General features: G+C 34.6%; 1 protein-coding gene across 1 annotated transcript in view; it reads right to left on the reverse strand.

Moving 5' to 3' along the window:
- Positions 1-26,509, reverse strand: part of LOC115219701 (diacylglycerol kinase zeta-like) — a 545,273-nt gene that overhangs the window by 37,787 nt on the left and 480,977 nt on the right. The window contains exons 21-27 of the mRNA XM_029789877.2: positions 23,135-23,384; positions 15,202-15,278; positions 12,396-12,433; positions 7,810-7,930; positions 5,456-5,492; positions 4,589-4,688; positions 3,294-3,357 (exon numbers count right to left, since the gene is read on the reverse strand). Of these exons, the coding sequence (XP_029645737.1) occupies positions 3,294-3,357; positions 4,589-4,688; positions 5,456-5,492; positions 7,810-7,930; positions 12,396-12,433; positions 15,202-15,278; positions 23,135-23,384 (687 nt within the window). The remainder of the gene's footprint in view (positions 1-3,293; positions 3,358-4,588; positions 4,689-5,455; positions 5,493-7,809; positions 7,931-12,395; positions 12,434-15,201; positions 15,279-23,134; positions 23,385-26,509) is intronic.

The following is a 26,509-nucleotide window of genomic DNA, read 5'->3' on the forward strand; positions in this document are numbered from 1 at the left end:
GTGCTCCAGCATGGCCGCAGTCAAATGACAGAAACAAGTAAAAGAGTAAAGAGTAAAGAGAGTATAGCAAAACTAATACTACACAATAATTTTGACAGGTGCTCTGATAATTCTCTCCACTCATATATTGCACGAACTAATCGTGCACAGTTTACATGCAAACAATTAGCAGATGCAAGTGGTAGCAGTTAAAAGCTCCACACATCAGGCACTGGTAAGTTTAAGCGATCATCAGGCAATAATGTGCACCATTGCAGGTCTTTAGTCTTGACGGCTCAACTTGCATGGGGCCCTACCTCATTAAAGTGAGGTCCTACTTTCTAGATCAACCAGCTCACAGCCTTGGCTCAATGTTGTTTTAACTATTTACTATTTCTTTTTAGCCAAATCCAGCTGCTTGCCTCCTCAACTGTGGCTTAAAATAATTAAAGAAGAGATATCTCCTAATATAATAATGAGCATAGTGTCTTTTGTGTGTATGTGTACATATATATATATGATATTTATTCAGAATCACATTGGATGCAGAGGAGGAAAGAAAACAGTAATTCAGTGAAGGAGAAGTAGTGAGAGTAATAACCCTGAGAGGGAGTGAGAGAAAGTAATAGCAAGAGAGAAAAAAATGGGGTGATAGATAAATAAGGAAGGAAGGGATGAAAAAATCAGCGTTTCAACTCTGTGTGAGTATATGTGTGCATGTGTGTGCGTGTACAAGAGAAGTATGTGAATGTTTGTATGTGTGATTATTATGTACCTTATTTTGTACCCTTTTATAAATAAAATACTACAATTAGCTATCATTATCGATGGCATGTGGTCAGCTAGTGGTTAATAAAATTTATAGCCTTTGGACTATTAACCTCATCCTTGAAGATAAAAAATTTATTTTCTTAAAACAACTATAAAATAAATTTGTTTTCGAGAATAAATATCAACAAATACAAGTGATTGCTCTAATTGAAATTAGATTATGATTAAAGGTTCCTAGTTTGAATTCAGTCTCTTATCATTATTTATTTATCCAGGAATCAAATACCTGACCCAGACTGGAGACCAAACCAAGTGAAGAGTGGAAGCATAAATACTTTCTTTCTAAAAAAATCTTATCTCAAAAAATGAAGTTACTTTTTGTCTGCAAAACGGGGGATCAAATAGAGGTGGGTGTTTCTGCCTAACTTTTAAGCTTAAATTTTCTTTATTGAGTTTGCCAAATACATTTTTACGCAGCTATCAGTAAATAGAATATTAAATGACATAATTTGCTTAGAAATGAGCTTATTCCATACAAGTTGTGCTTCAGACACAACACAGTAGAAGACAACTGTCAGATATGAAATGATATGTGCATATGTTTATATATACACACACACACACATATATATATCTTATATGCTGCCATCATCATCATCATCATGACACGTAATATCATAATATATATATATAACTAATGTATATTATATAGCTATACATATATGCATGTGTGTGTGTGTGTGTATGTGTAACAGAATCATAAATTTAATTAAAATGCACCGTAAATAAAATTTGATATTTTTAAGAGATAAAAATACTTTACAGAAATGATTGTTATCCAAAATCAATAAACTATATTTTTTTTATAGTTAACAATTTTTCTTCCTGAATTTTACACACACACACACACACACGCACACACACACACACACACACACACACACTGTGTGTAAAGATAAGGCAATTTTGCAAAGTTAATAACATGTAAATTGGTGATACAACCAAAGGCATAACAGAAAGGTTCAATTATACTCATTTCAGTGACAGTAATAAAAGAAAATAATAAAACAAACTCAGTTCATTGACCGAGCCAATTAGTTATACTTCAAAAATAAGATGCAGGTGTGGCTGTGTGGTAAGAAACTCGTTTCTCAACCACGTGGTTGTTGGTTCAGTCCCACTTTATGTCACCTTGGGCAAGTGTCTTCTGCTATAGCCTTAGGCTGTAGTGAGTGGATTTGGTAGATGGAAACTGAAAGAAGCCTATCGTATATGAAACTAGAATTTTGCAAAGTTATTTTACTCACTTAGTTTTACATGTTAACATTTTGTATGGTTTTTCAAAAGTGTAAGATTTCATGGATGTGGGTATGTGTCACGAATTATGCACTCACATACACATACACATGCAGCTATGTTTGTGAGTGTGTGTATGTATAAAATACACACATATATATATATATGTGTGTGTGTATGTGTGTGTTTGTGAGTGCGTATGTATATATATATGCATTAAGCATCAAAATGTGAAATCATTGATGATCTGGCTATATCTGTGACCGTAGGAAGTTTGCCTCCCTTGTCAGTCATTAAGATAGTGCTTCAGTGGCTATCGAGTTGTTTTGACTCTTATTTCTAGCAATGCTGGTACCAATTAGTGCTCTTTGTCATTTTAGGCACAGGAGTGGCTGTGTGGTAAGTAGCTTGCTTACCAACCACATGGTTCCGGGTTCAGTCCCACTGCGTGGCATCTTGGGCAAGTGTCTTCTGCTATAGCCCCGGGCCAACCAATGCCTTGTGAGTGGATTTGGTAGACGGAAACTGAAAGAAGCCTGTCGTATATATGTGTATATGTATATATATGTATGTGTGTGTGTGTGTGTGTATCTGTGTTTGTCCCTCCTAGCATTGCTTGACAACCAATGCTGGTGTGTTTACGTCCCCGTCACTTAGCGGTTCGGCAAAAGAGACCGATAGAATAAGTACTGGGCTTACAAAAGAATAAGTCCCGGGGTAGATTTACTCGACTAAAGGCAGTGCTCCAGCATGGCCGCAGTCAGATGACTGAAACAAGTAAAAGAGTAAAAGAAAGAGTAAAAGAGTTAGTGTCATGTGTATTTCTGCCTTTAGGTTGTAAAATTGTGAATTAGCCACCAGTATATTTATATATATAATATATATATATACATTATATAAAAGGGCTTAGTAAAATAAATTACTTTGCCGCATACTGAATTTATTTTACTAAGCCCTTTTATATAATGTAATAATTTGAATTCGCCTTGAATGGTCCCTTTGCATACTGAACACTTGGTGAAATTGATTAATAATTAATTAATTTTGCCCTCAATTGTTGAAATTATATATATATACATATATATATATATATATATATATATATATATATATATATATATACATATGTATATATATATATATATATATATAATATATATATATATATATATAAATAAATACACACACACAGAGTAATAGAAAAGAATTAAATTGATATTTTGAATTATGGAAATAAAAATACTTACTTTTTAAATAATTTGCCAGCTCCATGTCATCAGCCAGCAGAGCTTGCTGCCTTGGGCTTTGTCCCTGCGAAGCAGATGAGTTTATATTAGTTATATTGGTGAGAGCGAGAGAATATACAGGTTACATTATGATATACGCATAAAGCTTGGAATTTTGAGGGCAAGAGTATATTAAGTTATATCACTTCCCGCTTCTAGTGCTTAGCTGGAACTTATTTCATCAACTGCTATGGAACCAAAGGCAAAATTAATCTTGGTGAAATTTAAAATCAAAAGCCTAGAGAGGTATGAGTAAATATCCCAATGCATTATTATATTACCATTCCAGCAACTCTGTCAATTTACCATTCTTTGATTCGAATATTGCCAACAGATAATGAATGGCACATAGCATTCGCAATGCACAATTATGCGCTTAATGCTTTGTTACATCATTGTTTTTAGGGCCTCTTTTATATATATTATCAAGGGCTCAGCTTAAAAATCTTTCTCTTAATAGGAATCTCTCAAAGCTTCTGCTGTTTAATCTCATGTGAGTACCGACTGAGCAGACCTAAGTCCAAAAACATTCAAACCATGGCCATCTTGTTCAATATTCTACATTAGATTATTCCTTTTATTTTTTCTTTCTTTTAACCAAGATAGTAAAGAGTGTTGGTTGCATTTCCCAATCTCAAGGTTTTCAGTTCAGTTCCACTACATGACACATCCTCCTCCTCCTCCTCATTGTTTAACATCCCTTTTCCATGCTGGCATGGGTTGGACGGTTTGACTGGGGTCTGGGAAGCCAGGAGGCTGCACCAGGCTCCAGTCTGATTTGGCAGTGTTTCTACAGCTGGATACCCTTCCTAACACCAACCACTCTATGAGTGTAGTGGCTGCTTTTTACATGCCACCAGCACAGGGGCCAGAGGAGGCTATCAATGGCCACGATTGGTTGGTGCTTTTTATGTGCCACTGGCACAGAAGCCAGCCAAGGTGATGCTGGCATCAGCCACATTCGGATGGTGCCTTTTATATACCACCGGCATGGGTATCACAACTACAATTTCCATTTGATTTTTATTTTATGTTGATGTACTTGACTCAATAGGTCTCCTCAAGCAGAGCAGGTCACCCTATGATCCAAGGTAAGCACAGGACAAACTATGCTTTGTGTGTGCATTTGGTAGATGGAAACTGAAAGAAGCTCATCACACACACACACACACAGGTAGATATGTAGTGAAATAATGATAGCAATGATAATTATCAAATACAAAAACTGCAGGAGAAATGCAGAAATGTTGATTTACCTGAAAATCTGTCTTAGTTAGTGAGGCTCCTGCTTCAACTAACAGATAGCAGATTGCCCGGTTCTGGCAGCGGGCAGCTCTATGCAAAGCAGTTTGACCTCTGGGAATTACAAAAATAAACAAATACATAAAAAAAGAACAAAAATAAAAAGATATCTTCTATACAGTATAAAAAGCATTTTAATTACATCTTTAATTATTTTCCTGGCTACAGGAAATGTGATACACTGATTAGCAACATTGTGGTATATCAGATTTTAATGAGTACAAACCTTTTAAAATAATTTTTGCTTGTATCTTTGTTTTACCATATGTATGTATATATATATATATGTATATATATATATGTATGTATGCATCTAGGAAGCTAATTCCAAGTTGAGCATTTTGAAGTATATTTTGTTCTATGTCAGGAACTATACAGTCGATCATGTCCTAACTTTTCTTTAAGATAGTAAGGTATTATTTGAGGGAGATTTGGCTGCCATTTCCAGGAAGTCAAATCAACCACATAAAGGTAATAAAATAAGGCATACAAAAGAAAAGACAAAATGACACAATATATTTATTTCTTTATTGCCCACAGGGGGCTAAACATAGAGGGGACAAGCAAGGACAGACAAAGGGATTAAGTCGATTACATCGATCCCAGTGTGTAACTGGTACTTATTTAATCGACTCTGGAAGGATGAAAGGCAAAGTTGACCTCGACGGAATTTGAACTCAGAATGTAAGGGCAGACGAAATACCGCTAACCATTTTGCCTGGTGTGTTAACGGTTCTGCCAGCTGGCTGCCCTCACTATATTGTAAAGACACTCTAGTTAATAGTTTTAATAAAAACTGATATAGCTGTAAATATACCTACCTTTCATTATCTACTACATCTAGTATCACAGGTGGGGCTGAAATATAATTAAAACAAAAATACAATAAAGATCGAATTACGGTTTCATAAAGATATTCCAATTACATTTAACTGGGTAGAAATGGTTTTGCTTTTACAATAATCTCTGCTTTGGTATTAACCTGTCTGAAACTGCCCCTTAATCTGTGCTACAAACTCCATTTTAAAATGATTTTAATCACAACATTCCATCACAATTTCATGGTATGTTCCAGATTAACCAGACCAAACATTGTACCTGTTTTATGTTCAAAATGGCCAGATCTGGCATCTTGCACCTACCATTCAATGTCATTCTAAAAATAAACATATACATTATCAAAATCTTGAATCTACAAGATATTGTATGATTAATTGGAAACAATATGAATAAATTACTGCTGACAAAGTAATGTGAATGCTAACGAATTAATAACGATACAATTAATTTTCTAAATTCTTCATTATTTCAAAAATTAACAGAAGCAAAGACTGTGTATTTCAACAGAATATAGTAACAAAAGGGTTAAACTGTATCATATCAATTCAATTAAGACAACAGCTGATTCCACGGTTCAAACTGCTTCTATTCCTTTTTTTTTTTTAACATGTTGACTCCTACATGTCTTGCCAGTGGGTCGTGATGGTATGTTAGCAAGTCCCTCCTGACCCACCACTGGGTTGTTCTTTAATTTCTTTCCTATGGGCTTTCTGAGAGGTACAGTATAGTGTAAAAATATTACACCACTCATATCAAAATTAATTAAGATATATTGGGACCCTGGGATAAAATATAAAATGAGGCTTTGGAGCCAACATGTTCATCATCATCCTTGTTTAACGTCTGCTTTCCATGCTAGCATGGGTTGGACGATTTTGACTGAGGGCTGGCAAACCAGATGGCTGCACCAGGCTCCAATCTGATCTGGCAATGTTTCTACTGCTGGATGCCCTTCCTAATGCCAACCACTCCAAGAGTGTAGTGGGTGCTTTTTACGTGCCACTGGCATAGGGGCCACTCAGGCGGTATGGGCAATGACCTCGCCCGAATCTTTTTACACGTGCCAGTGAAGTGTGCTTTTATTTTAATTACTAACCTTCCCTCATCATTTTATGTAAGAATGTTTTTGTTTATTAATTAGTTGGTGAAGTTATGTTGCAAAAGCCATCTTAATGAAAAAATTAGTTATCATATTAATTCGCTTAAATGTTTGATATTTCCAATATTTATTGAACCTCATTGCTTGCATAGTTCATAAGAAGCATGGACATGAAAAGGTTAAAACGATAAGGATTTATAGAATCTGATAGAGAGACTGTGAATATCATTATTTTGAAGAAGAGTACTTATACAGAAATGATGTGAGTGTATGCAGGAGTGTGTGTCTGTGTGTGTATGTGTGTGTGTGTGTAACATACCATTCCAAGTGTATGGGACTAAAACAGCAACAATGTGCAAACAGCTAAAATGGATTCTGAGAACAAAAGTTGCTTTATGGAGTCAAGTAAATTATTATGAAATAAAGACACAGAATCAAACACACACACATCTATGCATGTGTGTGTGTATGTGTGTGCATGCACATGTATGTGTATACACATGTCTGTGTACACACACAGACACACACACACACACACACAAAGCCAGCTGAGGGCCAATATAACTGAGTAAAACTCTTTGTGACACAACCCCAGCATGGCTTTAGTCCAATGACGAACCCAGTGAGAGAAACACGTACACATGCCTGCATGCACATGCATACACTGATATATGCACATGTGTGTGTGAGAATGTAGGCATATGTGTGCATGTATACATATGCATATGTGTGTATGTATGTATGTATGTGTGTCTGTATGCATGTATGTATATATGTATGTATGTATGTATGTATGTGTGTATGTATGCATGTATGTGTGTGTATGTATGTATGTATGTATGTATGAATGTATGTATGTACGTATGCATGTATGTGTATATATATATATATATATAATATATATATATATATATATATATATATTATATATATATATATAATATATATATATATATATATATATATATATACCATACTTTCTGGCATACAAGTTGAATTTTTCAGATCACAGTTTACAGCCAAATAGCTCAGTCAATTTATACATCAAGACGACTTTCGAGGAACAAAAATTCCAAGTGGAATGCAGCAGGATTTGGAACACACAGTGACAATGTCTGGATATTTACACCAGAAGTCTACGTTATAAATTACGTCAACTTGTATACCGAAAAATACAACTAGAGCCAAGGATGGAAGTATGTATGATATAAATTGTGGTAAACAACAGTTTCTCACCATTTTCTATGAGGTACTTCACAATATCTTTTTGACCATTACTAGCAGCATGGTGAAGAGCAGTCATTCCATATTCATCCTGAGTTAAAAAGTTGGCACCATCTTGATGAAGGACGTGCAACTGAAAGAAAGATAAACTTAAAATTATCTTTTTATAAAAAAACAAAAAATGGGAAAAAGAGTTGGTGATGAGCTGGAATATCGAGTGAGAGACCTAATTAATTATCTGATGAAGGTGTATTTTTTAACAGATTCCACTCTATTACAAGAATCTGGATCTTTTGTCTGAGATGATAAATTAAATATGTTGAGGAGTTCAAATAAAACCGAAACAAGCAGTTGCTTTCAACAGCCACCATTAAAGAGCTGTTTTATTCCAACAGACCAGTTCTATTCCAAACAGCATTTTCTATATTTTTTATCTTTTACTTGTTTCAATCATTGGACAGCAGCCTTGCTGTGCCACCATTTTAATGGTTTAGTTGAGCAAATCAACCCCAGTACTTATTTTAAAACCAGGCACTTATTCTATTGCATTCTTTTTTTGCACCACTAAGTTAGGGGAATGTAAACAAACCAACACTGGTTGTCAAGCGGTGGTGGGGAACAAACATAAAGACATGTAATCTATATAGTACCTATATAGATAGGGTTAATTAAGCTGTTTCTCTGGAGGCTGAACAAAAATGAATAATCGTTAATTGATTTTTGAATTTTATTGGATTCCCCTCAGTGGTGTCTCCATCATTTTCACCAATCCCAGACAAACAAGCAGTCAATCCATTTATATACCCAACAATTACAGTAGTTACTATGGTTACTAATTTGTGTCAGGTAAGTGTGAACACTTTAGTCTTAAACACTATGGGCTTCCACACAGTTCTCTCAACCAAATCTACTCACAACTCTTTGGTCAGCCTAGGGCTATAACAGAAGACCGCTTGCCCAAGGTGCCACACAGTGGCATTGAACCTGAAAGCATGTGGTTGGGAAGCAAGTGCCTTACCACACAACCATAATCGATCTAAATGGTGTTCTCTCTCTTGCTTGTTGTTTTTAGATCTTCAGCACCTCCGGAAAGGTTTTAATTACTAATTGCATGGATAGTGTAAGTTAACTGAGGACTTTCTATTTATCTAAGACTGTCCTCTATCATTATGTTGATTCTCTTTCCTACTACAGCAGCCCATAAGTGGTAGTAGCTTCTTTCCTTTCCTTCACCAGTCTTAGAGTTCTTGGAGAAAAAAGGTCATAAGGGTTGCCTACCCTTTTTTGGCTAAAGCCATTAAAATATTTAAAAAAAAAAAACAAGAAAAAATATTGGATTTTTAAAAAATATCAATTTAAAAAATTTCCAATAGGATGCTTTGCGGCTTTTCACACATAATTTTGGAAATGTAGTTATTGCTTTTTAAAGATGGGTGCAGTTTATAATTGCAAATTAAGAATGTAAATGCCTATATTTTAGCTCAGTTCATTGAAGCAAAGACGAGTTATGTGCTTTGCCAAAGGTATCATGATAATCATTGCGAAAATTATTTTTGAACATTATGTTGTCAAAAGCCAGACAACATTCTAACCTTGCATCAAACTGCTCATTCAGTTCAATCAGTGTTTTTAATTTGTACTTGAAAGTTTGTTTAAATAAATTATCAAAGGACTTAATAGTTTTTCATGTCATAGCAACAATAACAACAACAATGAAACAATAACAATCTCAAAATAATAAGTAGTAATGTGTATTTGCTATCAAGCAAATGACTGTGTGGATGTAGGAAGCTGTTAAATAATAAATGGAGAATGTGTAATATAGAAAATAAATAAAATGAAAGTGAGTAGAAGGATGAGGTGTGCATCACACTGCTCAGAGTGGGAAACAGAAAAAAAAATGAGAGGAGAGAATTAAAAAGTGTAGATTAGTTTAAGAGGAATTAGCATTCTGTTGCTTTAAGCACAAAGAGGAATAGGAACAATTTTAATATACTGATGACTAATGATGGAAAACAAGGAAAATATTTGTAAAGAGTAAATAATGGAATTTGTTTTAGTCTGAATGTTATGATAAAGGAACTGCAATAATTGATAAATGCAGATCGTCTTTCAGTGTTATTATAATATTTTTGTAATTATAAGAACAATGCCTTTACAGTATATGGTTTGTAAGGCAAACTTATACGTATTTCTTTTTACATCTCAATTTAACCTAATGGCATGCAGTACTTCTATGTTTCTATTGATATCTTCATCATTTTAACATCTACTTTTCCATGATTGCATGGGTTAGATGAAATTCATTAACCATTTAGCTTTTAGACGATTCTGTCAAATTTAATGCTTACTAATTCACATAGTTTTTAAATAATCATGCATCATCTTGTAGCTTCAACATTTTGATATGTGGTTGTTTATTTCAAGAATGGCATTGTATGATAGGTGTGAGAAGCTGGATCTGGCTAGTTCAAATACTAAAGACTGTATGCTCTCTTTGTCATTAACTCTCACCTGTTTCCAGTTAAGAAGACAAGAAACAAACATCACTTGCATGATGATGATGATGATGATGCTCATATACAAATATCCCATGATGTCAAGGCAAGAGTATACACACTTATATAAACAAAGGGCATCTTTGAATTTCCATCGACCAAATCCATTCACAAAGTTTTTGTCAGTAGAAGACCCTTGCCTAAGGTGCCAGACACTGGGAATGAACCCCAAACCATAAGGTTGGGAAGCAAGTAACTTAACTGCACAGCCAAGCCAGCACCATAATTTTTTTTATCAGTTTTATATAATTATCTAATTATCAATTAACCATTCAGTGGAGCAGTAAAATGTGTTAAAATGTTCTAGATAAAAAAAAAAGCTGTCATTTTCAAGTGTCCAAGTGGCTATGTTTATACATCATTGTCACGTCAGAATTACAAATTAATAGTAATATTGTTATGTGAAAGACGAAGTATGTGGTCTCTAAGGTAAGAAATATATTAATGGTTTCACTAGTTCTTTTGAACAGATAAACCATTCTCTATGCTTAATAAAAAAATATTAGCATTTTTTCCTAACATAGACATAACAATAATTCTAATAAAAATGGCTTCAAATTTTGGCATAAGATCAGCAATTTTAGAGGGAGGCTGTTATTTGATACCACAGACCCTAGTGTACAACTGGTACTTATTTTATCAACCCTTAAAGGATGACAAGCAAAGCCAACCCTGGTGGTATTTGAACCCAGAATGTAAAGAATAAAAAGAACTGCTGCTAAGCATTTTGTCCAGCAAGCTAATGATTCTGCCAGCTTGCTGCCTTAATTAAAATAATTACAATGTCTTTTATTTGCCACAAGGGTGTGGGAGTGAATGAGAAATTAAGACGATCTTAAAAAATAGTGTGGGCATTTACATAAAACAGGATGAGAAAGAAGAAAACAGAAGAATGAGATAAAAAAATTATATAAATAACATCCATGAATACATGTATGATAGAGTCCTGCAGGGATTGGAAATAGAAATAATTACTGTATTAAAAGGTGCCTTGGAAGAGATATAAAAAACTCAGGCAAATATATTATCAAAATATGAAGCACAACAGTTAGGCCTGGGGGATAAATAACAAAAGCAGAAACATATCTGCACACTGCTAAGAACCTTGGCCTAGTGGATGAGAGCACTGAAATCCTCAAGAGATAAAAGTACTGTGGGATGAATTACTATTCAGGAACATGTACCATTTAATGAAGAATTTGAAAGAAAAAATGTCATTTGACATTGTTTCGCCATAAGAGAAAATAAGTGTTATAATAATTGCATCAGTTATAGTAATCATCTCTCAAGTACATTAGGACAGGTAAATTACCTTACCTGTTACTTAAGGCAAGTCTTGTGATTGTTATTGAGTGAAATATAGAGAGGCAAGCAGCTTGATAGATGTTACAGCTTTTTTAAATACATAGAACTACATAGATCAAAGGAAGGTGTTTGTTTGAAGGACACACACACACACGCACACGCACACACACACACACACATATATATATATATATATATATATATATATATATATACCTATGAATATATAATTACATTAATGAGAGAAAGAGAGAGTGTGTGTGTGTATGTGTGTGTGTAAAGATAGATAAATGAAAAATATGTCTATGTTTGTTTCTATGTTCAGTTATGATAAAAATAATTTTACATTATTCTGATGAGCTACTCTTTACTTATGTAGAGTACAAATTAATTATTCTTAAACAAGAATGTTGTTGACTGTGACTTCAGAGTTTTGGTTAACTAAGCCATTGTTGGGTGAAACTTTGAAGTCACTATAAATGAAAATATGAAGGTAAATGGACCAAATAGATACATAGATAAGTAGATAGATTAGACAGGTAGACAAGTAAAGTAAGCTCTCTTTCACTCTCTCTCTCTTGGGAAGAGAGATTGCAAGAGAACACAGCATACATTGCACAAAAACAGCAAAAAAAAAAAAAGAGTTTTACGATACAACACAGTTTAATAATACAATAAAGCAAAAGAAAAACAAATGTAAAAAATGTTAGATTTTTTAAAGTATATTTTACTAACCTTTTGTAAATCTCCATGTTTAGAGGCATCAATGACCACTAAAAAGAAACATAAGAAAATAGTGGAATGGTAAGTATTTTCACATAAATTGAAGGACAGATGGAGTTGTAGTTATTTCAGGAAACCAATTCTTCACACACACAAAATGGAGAAGGCTTACAACTAAAAAGAGGAAAAAAATGAAATGCAGTTGGGCCCAGGATGGGAGAAGCAGCAGAAAGATCCTGTTGCTGGTTATGGAGCAAAGGAGAGGAGGTGTGCTCTTGCGGTGATTTTACTAGTTAAACTGGAAGCCAGATGGTGATGACGAGCAGTAATGTGGCCACCTCTGCTGACCCACAAATGGGAAGGTGTTATGGTAGAGAGTCGATCATTGAATATCATCTGGTGATATCAATTCCTCCTTGTTAAAGGTATATCAGACAAACGTGAATAAAGAAACAGCTTCTTTTAGATGCTATAAATATCATGTTATGTACGTATGTGTGTGTGAGTACGCATCATATCATCATCATCATCATCGTTTAACATCTGTTTTCCGCGCTAGCACAGGTTGGACTGTTCAACTGGGGTCTGGGAAGCCAGGAGGCTGCACCAGGCTCCAGTCTGATCTGGCAGAGTTTCTACAGCTTGATGCCCTTCCTAACGCCAACCACTCCGTGAGTGTAGTGGGTGCTTTTTACGTGCCACCTGCACAGGTGCCAGGGGGGTCTGGCATCGGCCACAATCGGTTGAAGCTTTTAACGTCCCACCGGCACGGTAGCCAGCCAAGGCAGCGCTGGCAACGCCCACGTTCGGATGGTGCTTTTTATGTGTCACCGGCACAGAAGCCAGTCAGGGCAGCGCTGACATCGGCCACGTTCGGATGGAGTTTTTTATGTGCTACCGGCACAGAAGCCAGTCGAGGCGGCGCTGGCAACGGCCACGTTTGGATGGTGCTTTTTATGTGCCACCGGCACCACACACACATATATATTTATGTACACACACACATACATGTGTGAGTGTCTGTGTGTGTGTATAAAACCATCATCGTATCTACTTTTCTATGCTTGCATGGAACAGATTTTCTACTGCAGGGTCCCCTCCTCATTGCTAACCCCCATCTGTTTCCAAGTAGAGCAATATTTCACTATGGCCAGATACTTGTTTTTTTTATGGAGGACCAGAAATGAACAACTTCACTCGTATGATGGTGATGCTCATTTGTAATCATCTCCTGATGTGAAGACAAGGTTATCCATCCACCCATCCATATTATGTCTTTACTACCCACAAGGGAATAAACACAGAGGGGACAAACAAGGACAGACAAAGGGATTATGTCAATTACATCGACCCCAGTGCATAACTGGTACTTATTTAATCGACCCTGAAAGGATGAAAAGCAAAGTCGACCTTGGCGGAGTTTGAACTCAGGATGTAATGGCAGATGAAATACCGCTAAGCATTTCACCCGGCGTGCTAACGTTTCTGCCAGCTTGACACCCACCCATCTGCACACACACACAAATAGACAATGATGATGATGACAACGAGGATTGCAATTCTCACCACCACATCTTTTAATGGCATCCATTACTATGTCATCTAATATGTCGCCTCATTTTTTTAAGACAGCAGGCAGTGATTTGACTATTATTCCTAGCAGGTCAGGAATCCTATTTCATCCTGATTTCTTTGAAATTGAATTGAATTCCATCCTGATACAGTCTTTTACAGACAGTCCTACCTGGGTGCACTTATACTATTTTTGTTTCAGCTCAAAAGACAGTTAATAATCCTTTCTACTCTAGGCACAAGGTCTGAAAATTTGGGGGAGGAGGTTAGTCGATTAGATCAACCCTAGTACGCAACTGGTACTTAATTTATTGACCCTGAAAGGATGAAAGGCAAAGTTGACCTTAGCGGAATTTGAACTCAGAATGTAGCAACCAACAAAATACCGCTAAGCATTTCGTCCATCTTGCTAACAACCCCGTCAGCTTGCCGCCTTCAAGACAGTTAATAATAATAATAATAATAATAATAATAATAACAATAATAATAATAACAACAACAATAATAATAATGAACTGATTGTATACAGTGCTCAGGTGCACAAAACTAATCAGGAAAAGTAACTAAAACTGCATGAACAGCACACAGAATATGCACAGGAAGTGAACAGTGAATAAGTCGTTAACAAAAAAGAAAAAAAAGTGTATGTGTGTGGGTGGGGGGGGTGCATCAGGTGTACTGTTTGCAAATTTCAGGAGGCATGGAAGTTTTGAAGGATGTAGTGTCCTGACAGCTAACAACTGATGTGGGTAGTTAATTCCATGCTTCAGCAATTCTGAGCATGTAAGAAATGTTTCTGAAAGTCGAGAGTGCTGCGTTGGTTTTTGATTTTGTAAGCATGCCCATGTATTGGTGGCATGTAAAAAGCACCATTCGAGTGTGGTTGGTGCCAGTACTGCCTGACTGGCTCCAGTGCCGGTGGTATGTAAAAAGCACTGTTTAAGCGTGGTTGATGCCAGTACTGCCTCACTGGCACTCATGCCAGTGGCACGTAAAAAGCACCAATTACACTCTCGGAGTGGTTGGTGTTAGGAAGGGCATCCAGCTGTAGAACACTGGCCAGATCAGATTGGGGCCTGGTACAGCCAACCTTCTGGTTCGCCAGTCTTCAGTCAAATCGTCCAACCCATGCCAGCATGGGAAGCAGACATTGAATAACAATGATGATGATGATGATGATGATTCAGTCTTGTTCAAATATCCATTAAGTTCAGAAGTAGCAAATAATGATTATGAAACGACTTACTTCGGTCTAAAGAGTTAAGGCAGTGTGGTTCGACAGTAGACAATGGAAATTTGTCACCAGGGAATTCAGGCTGACAACTATAAAGAGATTAAAATAAGTTGCATTTTAGTATATAGATATATGTGTGTGCAACACTTACAAACATAATCGGTATTTTAAGCATTAGTTTAAAAACACTGCTTCGGCTAAATAAACAAGCTGCAAGTCTTCTTCAAAACAAATACATAAATCAGAATATGTTTTATCATGGAATTTGATTAACATAAAGTAAGTTTTATATTTCTTCTAAGTAACAATATTATTACAATTACTTCTCATTTTTTCTTTTCTTTGTCAGATAAACTAATCTTGTTTGTCAGTTAAATTCATTGCTGCAGACTTTTTACAATGAAACATCATAGGATCGTATTTTTACTCAGTGAATAAAAAATAAATGTGAGAGAAATTCTAAATAAAAGAACTACACCAATATTAGATAAACATTTTTATGATAATAGTTTTTGTAATTCTGGCACAATAGCAGCAATTTTGAAGGGAGGGGGCCAAGTTGATTATACTGACCCCAGTATTTGACTGATACTTATTTTATTGGACCCTGAAAGGATGACAAAGTTGAAATTGGTGGGATTTGAACTTGGAATGTAAAGAACCAGAAGAGATGCTGCTAGCTTGCCACTACATATTTTGCAATGATAATAATATATTTCTTTCTAATTTCGGCACAATGCCAGCAATTACGAGGGGAGGGTGCAAGATAACCCTAGTATCTGACTGGTACTTATTTTATTGACTCTGGAAGGATGAAAGGTGAAATCGATAGGGATGTTGCTAACCATTTTGCCAGTGCGCTAATGATTCTGTCAGTTTGCCTCCCTAAATAATAATAATAATAATAATAATAATAATAATAATAATAATAACAATAATAATAATAATAATAATGTTTTCTCTTGTAGGCACAAGGCCTGACATTTGAGGGAAGGGATTAAATCAATTACATCAACCCCAGTGTGTAACTGGTACTTAATTTTTCAACCCCGAAAGGATGAAAGATAAAGTCAACCTTGGCAGAATCTGAACTCAAAAGGTAGTCATAAATGAAATACCGATAAGCATTTCGCATGGCATGCTAACAATTCTGCCAGCTCACTGCCTTAATAATAATAATAATAATAATAATAATAATAATAATGATAATGAGCTTATTGTATACAATGCTTAGGTATGCTATAACCTTGAATCAAACTGTTTTTACCAAGAGATTGAAAAAAGAACCAAATTTTAGAGATGCATCATTATTTACCAGTAAGAAAAGAAAAAAAAAACAATTTCAAGAGAAATGCACCTTCAGATAAAGTCTATGGAATTATTTTTGCATTATCATTTTTTCCCCCATGATAATTTAACAATGGAAATTAGCTATTAAAGAAAAACAAGGATTATTATTAACAATCAAGATTAAAAAAAAAAGGAAAAAAAACTCTGTTGATCAAGAATTAAAATCTGAGAAGCTTTGCCCAAACACAGTGAATGCATCTTTGATTGGATGACACAATTTAGGATTTCTTGCAGTGGGTTTTGTTTTTTCGTTTTTTGTTACTATTATGTGAAGTTGTGTCTCATGCAGACTTTTTTTTTTTAGTGGCCTCTTCATTGATAAGAAACCACTTGTAACTAATTAGCAGAGAGTGAAGAAATAATTAAAGAAAGAAAGAAATCATTACCCAACTATTATCTGACAACAAGTTTAACAAAATCTTTATTTCCTATTGTTGTTCTTTGATGAACACACACACACACACACAAACACACACACACACAAACACATACATACACTTATACATATGTGTGTGAATACACACACACACATGTGTATATGTTTGTGTGTGTATATATATATATATATATATATATATATATATATATACACACATACATACATTTTTATACACCCCCCCGTGTGTGTGTATATATATATATATATATAAATATATATTACAGTCAATTCAGAGATAACTAGATATATACCTCACACTTAATCATTATTGATTGACTATAGCTAGAAATCAAATTGGATAAACGCTAGATACATATTTCTTTAATAATAACAATAATAATAAAAGGTATTTTGTTATCATGCAATCACTGTTACAGATTTAATAAGAGTTTTAATGAATTTCTTGAAAAACGGTTAAAAACAATTTGAAGATTAACGTGTACATCCTTCTTTTTGACCTTGTAATTTGTTGAACTTAAACTTTGCTGGCATCAGAAGGAAATTATAACTGTAATTTCTAAGGTACAGGAAATCATAAAAGACTTTAAATTAATGCTGACTACCTTTATTAATTATTTAATTATCATTTTATAATATTATATAAACATATACTTGATCACGTATAGAAATTTAATATTTGAAAGAAATTATACCAAACATTAATTAATTAATCCCATCATCTTAATGAATAATGGCAGATAATTCTTCGAAACTTGACAAGAGAGGAATTTATATTGAAAGATTACATAATCACACTATTTGACTCATGAAATATTTCCATATTCATAGCGACGTAGATCTGGAATTTTACATGATATGCCATGGCCGAACAATAGCTGTCAATTGAAATTATGCTTTGTTGTTTTCACACATACAAGACAAATATATGTCACAGTTTTTTGCATTTGATTTGCTTTGTTCTTGCTGTGTCAGCACAAAGTCAGCCCCGATGAAGCAGCTGAACCAGGATCAAAAACCAACCAGCCAATCCTTCTTCTCTACAGGCACAGGCGTGGCTGTGTGGCTTGCTTCCCAACCACATGGTTCCAGGTTCAGTCCCACTGTGAGGCACTTTGGGCAAGTGTCTTCCATTATAGCCTTGGACCGATCAAAGTCTTGTGAGTGGATTTGGCAGAGGGAAACTGAAAGAAACCTGTTATTTATATGTATCTGTGTTCATCCCCCACTGTCACATGACGACTACTGTTTATTTGATTATATTCCCATAACTTAGCATTTTGGCAAAAGAGACCAATAAAATAAATACCAGGCTTAAAAAAAACAACAAAAACTGTGGTTGATTCATTTGACTAAAACTTCTTCAAGGTAGTGCCCCAGCATGGCCAAAGTAAAATATAAAAGATAAACATATTGAACCCAGGACTTTATTACTCAATGTTCATTTGTTCTTTTTTATGTTTATCTTTTTTTAAGCTAGCAAGAGTTATCCAAACATGTTACTGAGGCATTGTTTCACAACTGGATGCTTTTCCTGTCACTAACCCACACCTAGTTTTCAAGTAAAGGGTCTTTTATTCCATTCAGCTTTGCAGGCACAAACTGAGTGGAGGATCTATTGACAGGAGTACAGATAGCAACATAACTGCATGTAGACTACAACCTTCATAGCGGTGAGAGTAAATGTATGCAAACCACACACACACACACACTCACACAAATACATGTATTTATGCCAATCTTCTTTTAGCTTCTGTCAACCAAATCACTCCCAAACTCTGGTTGCCTTGGTGCCTAACGCATCAAAGTGTTGAGCAGTGGGAATGAACACAAAGTCATGAGGTTGGGAAGTAAAATTCTCGATCATACAGCTACACCAAAACTTATTCATACTTAAAGACAATATGGTGCAATTTAAGTGAAACTTGGCTGATATTTCTAGCATCATGTGATAGCACAGAAAACCCCACATGGGCCTATTTTAAAGCTCATCTTTGCATTAAAAGGCTGACAAACACTTCATAACAAATTTATATCGGTCTATAGCAGATTCTTTTCTCTGGAAAGGTTTGTGGTTAATATATTAAGCAAATAAAAGGAATTTTATAATGCAGTGAACCAACTGTCTGTTGTGTTTACATTTTGATACCATATTTAATTGATTTTTCCACAAACATGATACAACATCTTCATTGGGCTCAATGAACTTTTGGTTAGACAGTCGACAGCTATCACTTGAAGAGGTACAAAATCCCCAAATATCAACTAAATGTTTTGTAGATAAATTTACAGCTCCAAAATATATTTCATTCAATTTTTTCACATCAAGATATATATGATATATGCAATTATCTATATATGGTCGTGTGGTTACACTGCTCAATTTACAGCTACATGGTATTGGGTTCAGTTCTAGTGAGTGGTACTTCAGGAAAGTGTCTTCTGCTTAGCCTTGAGCCAACCAATGCATTGTGAGTGAATGTGGTAGAGGGAAGCTATATGGAAGCTCATTGCATGTGTGCTTATATATATATATATATATATATATATACCGGAGTAAACACATAAATGTGAAACAAGGTGGAAAAAAGAGTACTCAAATACCAGTGGTAGAGTAATATGCTTTATTTTAAGCAGCAGAAAATTCAACAAAATCTGTTACTCTGAGTTTCTCGTTGCCGTTCATCAGACAGTTTTTGCTAGAATGGAACTGATATATCAATTCCATTCTAGCAAAAACTGTCTGATGAACGGCAACGAGAAACTCAGAGTAACAGATTTTGTTGAATTTTCTGCTGCTTAAAATAAAGTATATATATATATATATATATATATATATATATATATATAATATATATATATATGTGTGTGTGTGTGTGTGTGTGTGTGTGTATGTGTGATTGTGTGCGTGTATATGAATATATATAAATAAATAAATATATATATATATATATAATTATACACACACACAGACCTATGTGTATATTTTGTGTCTATGTTAATTATTCCCTACCCTGCTTGACAACTGCTGTTGGTTTGTTTACATCCCAATAGCTTAGCAGTTTGGCAAAAGATACTTATGGAATAGTTACTGAATGTAAGAAATTAATACCAGGGCTGATCTTTTTCACTAAAACCCTTCAAGGTTGTGCTTCTGCTTGGCTACAGTTCAATGACTGAAGCAAGTAAAAGGCATACAGGATTATTCTCTTAATCCTTTTGTTAACACTCAGCCTCGGCCTGCATCTGATCCCATGATACATAATCTCTGGTTCTAAGGTACTCACATTTAGATTTTAAAAAATCAAGTTCAAACCACCACTTTAATAACAAAAATCCAAAAAATAGTTATTTCGCTAATCTCTCCAGAATTTTGATTGTTTTCAAAATAAATTGAAACGAAGGAGCAGTGTAATTCATTAGAAAAATCTGGTAATGAAAAGGGTAATGGTATTGATGTTGAAATATTCCATATAACCTGGTTTTTGTCCAAGACAAGAGAAATAAGTGATACAAAGATTTTTCTGATATTTATTCTTTTTATAAAATAAAAATAATTCAAAAAGAAAGAAAAGCAATAAAAAACCAGAAAACTTGCTTTTACTACTAAAAATATTTATAAAATTTAAAATAAAAAGCAGTCATGTAAAAATGTAATTTATAAACTTAAAAAAAACACAATTAGTAAAATAATCATTTCATAGTATTCTATGAGAAGTCATAACTAAGATAAAACAGCTTTTTTTTATGCTTCAATGTCAAATCATTACATGAAAAAGAAATAAAAAAACTATTTCTAGTTTTTATGGTTTTTTTTTTCTTTTCAAATTTCTTTTTTGTAACAAAATGAGAATTTAAAATAACTGCAGCAATATTTGAATTAGAGTTACAAAGATTATGAGACTCGGCAAAGCCTGTTGTAAAATAAATGCTCCACTGCATTTTCTATGGAGACAGTGACAAAAGAGAGTCTGTGAAATTCGGTCAGAACTATTAACACAAGCTAGTTTTGGCTCAGAAGCACTGATCTACCAATTACCTCGCCAATGTTTACAATATTGCCAGCCATCTACAGTGGAAGGTTTACACACACGCACGTGTGTGTGTGTGTGTGTATATATAATCATTACATTGTGGAAGTTGGCTTCAATGATTCTTCCAGTTTCAACCTGTAATCTCAGATCAAGTCACTTGTCAAGGAAGTATGATTCAAAAATGTGCATGTGTGTGTGAGTGTGTGTGTGTGTGTGTGTGTATGTGTGTGTGTATGCATGTGTGTGTGTATGATTGCTTGAAAATACACAGCACACTATACAAGCTTGTCTGACTAATGTATTTTCAGACATGAAACCAATTGTAGCTCACATTTAAATCCAGTGTGTATATTAAATGATGTATATTTCTCACTGGATGGAGCACTTTTTCTGCCGATCCTACCGATAATGGAATACTACACTATATACATACATATATATATATAAACATATATTCACACATATATGTATATACATACACATACACGCGCTCATACATATATATACACGTACATATTCAACATGTCTCTTTACTGCAACTGTTTATTAAGTTCCACTCATAAAGCATTGCTAGAAGGTACCTGTTTGCCCAAAGGTAACCAGCTTTTACCAATGTGTGATCAAAGTTAGAAAAAGCCAACATTTGGTTTCCTAGAGCCATTCCATTCTCGATTCTTCATGGAAGTATCAGACTTTGGAGTCATTGAATAAATTGGCAGCGGAATCACTGAAGGGAATCAACCAATGCCTCATGACGATGCTGAAGAATCAATTTCACAGAAATGTTAACAGGAAGGAATCAAAGCAATACTTGTTTACTCTCTCACAAAGGTGTGACACATTTAAATTATTTATTTACCCTTTTTATACCTGAAAAAACCCCTTTTGTTGGCACATGAAAGCAGTGTTGTGAGTAAACAAACATTTAGATAAGTTCAAATATATTTGGGACATATTTGACCAGTGCAAAGGCCATATTTATTGCTCTTTGCTGTTGAGAGCATTTCCAGGGGTTCTCAACCATTTTTTTAATCTATGGACCCCTTTGATTATTATTTTGTTCTGGTGGACCCCACTGCATAGCCATTTGATGTCTAAAACAAATTTCATAGACATTTCTTTCAAAATTCCTATTCTGTTTTTCACACATTAACTTGTGTAGGTTGAACTACATAAAAATGTTAGAGAAAGAAACTCAGCTGTTTCTTGCAATACATAACCAATACATACACCTAAAGCAAAATTTTTTCAACAGCCCTTAAAATACTATTACGGATTCCCAATTTACTATTTTGTTATGTGGACCCCCAAAAATCTTATATGGACCTTCAGGGACCATATGGACCCCAGATGAGAACCACTGTAAAGTTTACACAATTGGTGATGAAAAACACCAACAGTCATTTCGAGGTGCCCTCTAGTGGAAGTGATGAATGATGCATTTCTAATTTCCCAGCAACCATCAGCACCATGTACCTGAGAGACAATCCTAAAATGACTTTGGAGACAGTTATTTTCTTAGAGTAAATCAGCTTCAAGATATGAGCTGATTAAAGTTCAGACTGGCCCCAGCTATAAGAAAATATTATAGTTGATGCATGAAAGCAGTGTTCTGAGCAAAACATTTCGATCAGTTCAAATAGTTTTGTCATAGATCTAACCTCTACTATGGCTGAATTCACTGCTATTTGCCATGGAGAATATTTCTCACTTTAGGCAACAGATGTTGTACATTGACTTGAATCACTGTCTGCATGCATATAAAATATAAGTTAGTAAGATCATAAGACTGAAGCCTTATAAATGCATTTGATAGAGCAGAAGCTGAAAGAAGCTGATTGTATGTATGTGTACTTGCGTGCATGCATGTGTATTAGTGTCTCTTTGTCTGGACATCACATGATAGTCATCAGTGTGTGTCACCATTATACAAGCTGTGGAATTTGTTTCCAGACCTGTGTGGAAACATGCCTATCCAAGGAGAAATATTAGCTTACTTAGAAACAGGTAAAGGTTGGTGACAGAAAGGGCATCAGGTTGCAGAAAATCTGCTTTAAAGAATTCCATCTCATCCGAGTAAGAATGGAAAAGTGGATGCTAAAACAATAGGGATGTCGATGATGATACATGCACATAGAATATGGAGATATTCCAGTTCTTTTACCTGAGAGACTTTGGTGCAGAAACAGGAATGGAAATAGTGAGCTCTGGTTGTTGTTCATCGTTGTGTAAATTTTTATCAGCATTCTTTATCACAGCATGGTTTTCATCAGTCATTTTAGAGACTGTGGAGACTTTGGTCAGCGGTATGAAGTTATGGTCTAGGATGAACAGATCCTCAGAAGATATATCAGTGATATAGTGTAAATGCTCTTGAGCCTTGTCAATTCGAAAGAATCGTTCAGCTGTTGTTGCTAAAAGGAAAATTAATGGCATCAGAGAGAGAGCATCTAATCACCCTTATAAAAAATAGAGCAAACAAAAGAAAAATCAAACAAAGAAAAAAAGACACACAAACTTTGGAAATAATAATAATAATACGAATGCTTTAATCAACATGAGAATGTGAAACAACATGTAAAGACAATACAGTTCTATATTTAAGAGATGAGGAATTACGTACATTATTTACATTTAACGGATATTTGTCCTCATCTTGTTTGTTGTTAACACAACGTTTCAGCTGATATACCCTCCAGCCTTCATCAGGTGTCTTGGGGAAATTTCGAACCTGGGTTCTCATTCCTAAGGTATTTTTTGATGTTATGATTATTATTATTATTATTCAAGTCACTGCCTGGAATCGAAAAGGCCTCTCCAAAAAGATACAAAAGATATGCGGCCCATATGACATCAGGATAGTATTCAAGAGTAATACAACACTTTGCAAATATCTCCTTCGAGTAAGACCACCAACAGAAGAGAATATGACTAAAGACTGCGTGTACTCCATCCCATGCAGCTGTGGTAGGTTATATGAAGCTGAAACATGCAACCCCCTTAAAATAAGGGTAGATGAACATCGCAAAGCTGTGACATGAGGCGATATTGATAAATTGGGTATAGCTGATCATGTATGGAAAAATGGAGACCACCTCCCCCTGTGGGATGAAGTTAAAATAACAGATAGAGAACACCACTGGAAAATATGAAAACTAAATGCTAGGACACAGCAACCTCCTAAGCAGACCGAGTGCAGATATGAGCAGCATATGGGAACCGGTATTGAGGAAGGATAGAAAATATTTGATTTATCAGCCCTAAAATTCACTCCATAATTGCCCACTGGCATATGGCATAGTGGTTAAGAGTGCAGGTTACTAACCCCAAGATTCCAAGTTTGATTCCAGGTTGTGACCTGAATAATAATGATAATAACAACATCAAAAAATTCCTTATTTACAATAGGACAAATTCTTTTACAATAGGACAAATTTATATTATTTAATCTTGACCGAAGTAAGGCTCTATAACCTCACTACCTCCTCCTGGTCCAAAAAAAAAAAAAATTTCCCAAGACGGCTGGAGGGTATATCAGCCGAAACATGTTAACAACAAACAAAATTAGGACAAATATCCGTCAATGTAAATAATGTACACATACAGACATCTTAATTTAATATGCAGGCATTTTGTTTTATGTGAAACTAGTGACTCTCACAGAACACACATATGCAAAATTGAATGAAATTTGTTCAAGGAATATTCTGTAGCTATTCTGCTGGGTTGGATAGAGATGCTTAGCACTTTAAATTTTCTCTCTTTCTCACAGTAAAACAATTTATTTCACTTCTGGATTGTTTTGTTGATGTGAAGCATCCTCTTTGTTTAAAAGCTGCTTCAATTTATAAACGGTTTCAATGAATGTTGATGTAATTTTATAAGTGCAACAACACTTTTGGAATATAAGAGAAAGTCGTAATATCTCTGGTCACGCATGTCCCACAATTATAAAACTAGAAACAAAAACAAGAACACAACAAGAGGAATTCAGAAAATGGCAGCACAAATTCGAGAGAATTCCATCAGCACAAGTCCACACATTTTGAAAGAAGCACTGTAACCAATTACATTAACTCAGTACTTTATATATTATTGAGTTTAGAAGGAGAAAGTCCAAGGCTGATCTTGGAGTAATTTGAACAAAGGTTGCAAGCATGCTTATAGAAAGTAAAGAGGGGAAGAGAGAAGAATTGGGAGGCAGCAGGGTTGGATTGTAGGTGGCGGAAGAGAGGGAAGATTGGAGGATAGTGCATTATAAGGGCAAGGTGGTAGGTAAGGAAAAAGGGAATGTGATGGGTGGGATTCCAGGTACAGGGTGCAAGGGCTGGGGTGTAATCAATGCTACAGGTATGGAAGACAGCACACTGAATAAGAGTGCATAGGTGGGTAACCACAGGTAGGTCATGTGACGAGCCTGTGACTAAAAGCTGTGGTTAATGCAGCAGAGACACCAGAGATGGAAAAACTAGGAATAAGGGATGGAACACATGGTGTGGGTGAGGTGCAAGAAACAGTTAAGGTAGGAATGGGAGTTTGTGGGTTTGGTGAAGACAGAGGTAGACAGGATGAGGATAGGGTGGGTGATGGAGATGGTGATGTCAAGAAAATGAAAGGAGGTATTGGAGATGGAATGCAAAGAGATGTAACTGAATACCACAAGGTATTGGGTTCAACATTCTATTATTTCTGTCAATTCCCCATCATCTATTATCTTTTTATGATGACTTCAATTATATCTAAACTTATGAGCCAATCGAAAGAAGGAAATTGAACATTGAAAGAAACAAACATTTTCACAAACAAAAAATAAAATAAATAAAATGACAACAATTACTGGATGCAACAAATATGTTGATACATACTTCCTCATAGTTATTCACTACTGAAGGTTATGTAATATATATATATATATATATATATATATGTATATATATATATATATACACTTGATATATATATATATATATATGTGTGTGTATATATATATATATACTGATATATATATATAATATACTGATATATATATATATATACTGATATATATATATACTGATATATACATATATATATATACTGATATATATATATATATATAATATATATATATATATATATTATATATATATATATACTGATATATATATACTGATATATATATATATATATATATATATATATATATATATATATATATATATACTGATTATATATATATATATATATATATATATATATAGATATATAGATATATATATATGTACACTTCCTTATAGCAGTTTGCCAATAATTGGATATTACAAAATATTGATATTTACTTCCTTATAGTTATTCATCAATTATTGGACGTTATGAAATATATTGATTATGTTATTCCTCATAGTTATTCACCAATTATTCCCCCAATATATTTACTTGAGCTAACAAAGGAACCTCTCTTCAGGCACTGAATCTGCTAGAAACAGCAGACAAATCTTAATCAAATTATATCTTACTGGGTTAAATAAAAAAAAATGGACATATTGAACAATGTGGTCAG

The sequence above is a fragment of the Octopus sinensis genome, linkage group LG15 (genome assembly GCF_006345805.1).
Source record: "Octopus sinensis linkage group LG15, ASM634580v1, whole genome shotgun sequence".
NCBI classification, from domain to species: Eukaryota; Metazoa; Mollusca; class Cephalopoda; order Octopoda; family Octopodidae; genus Octopus; species Octopus sinensis.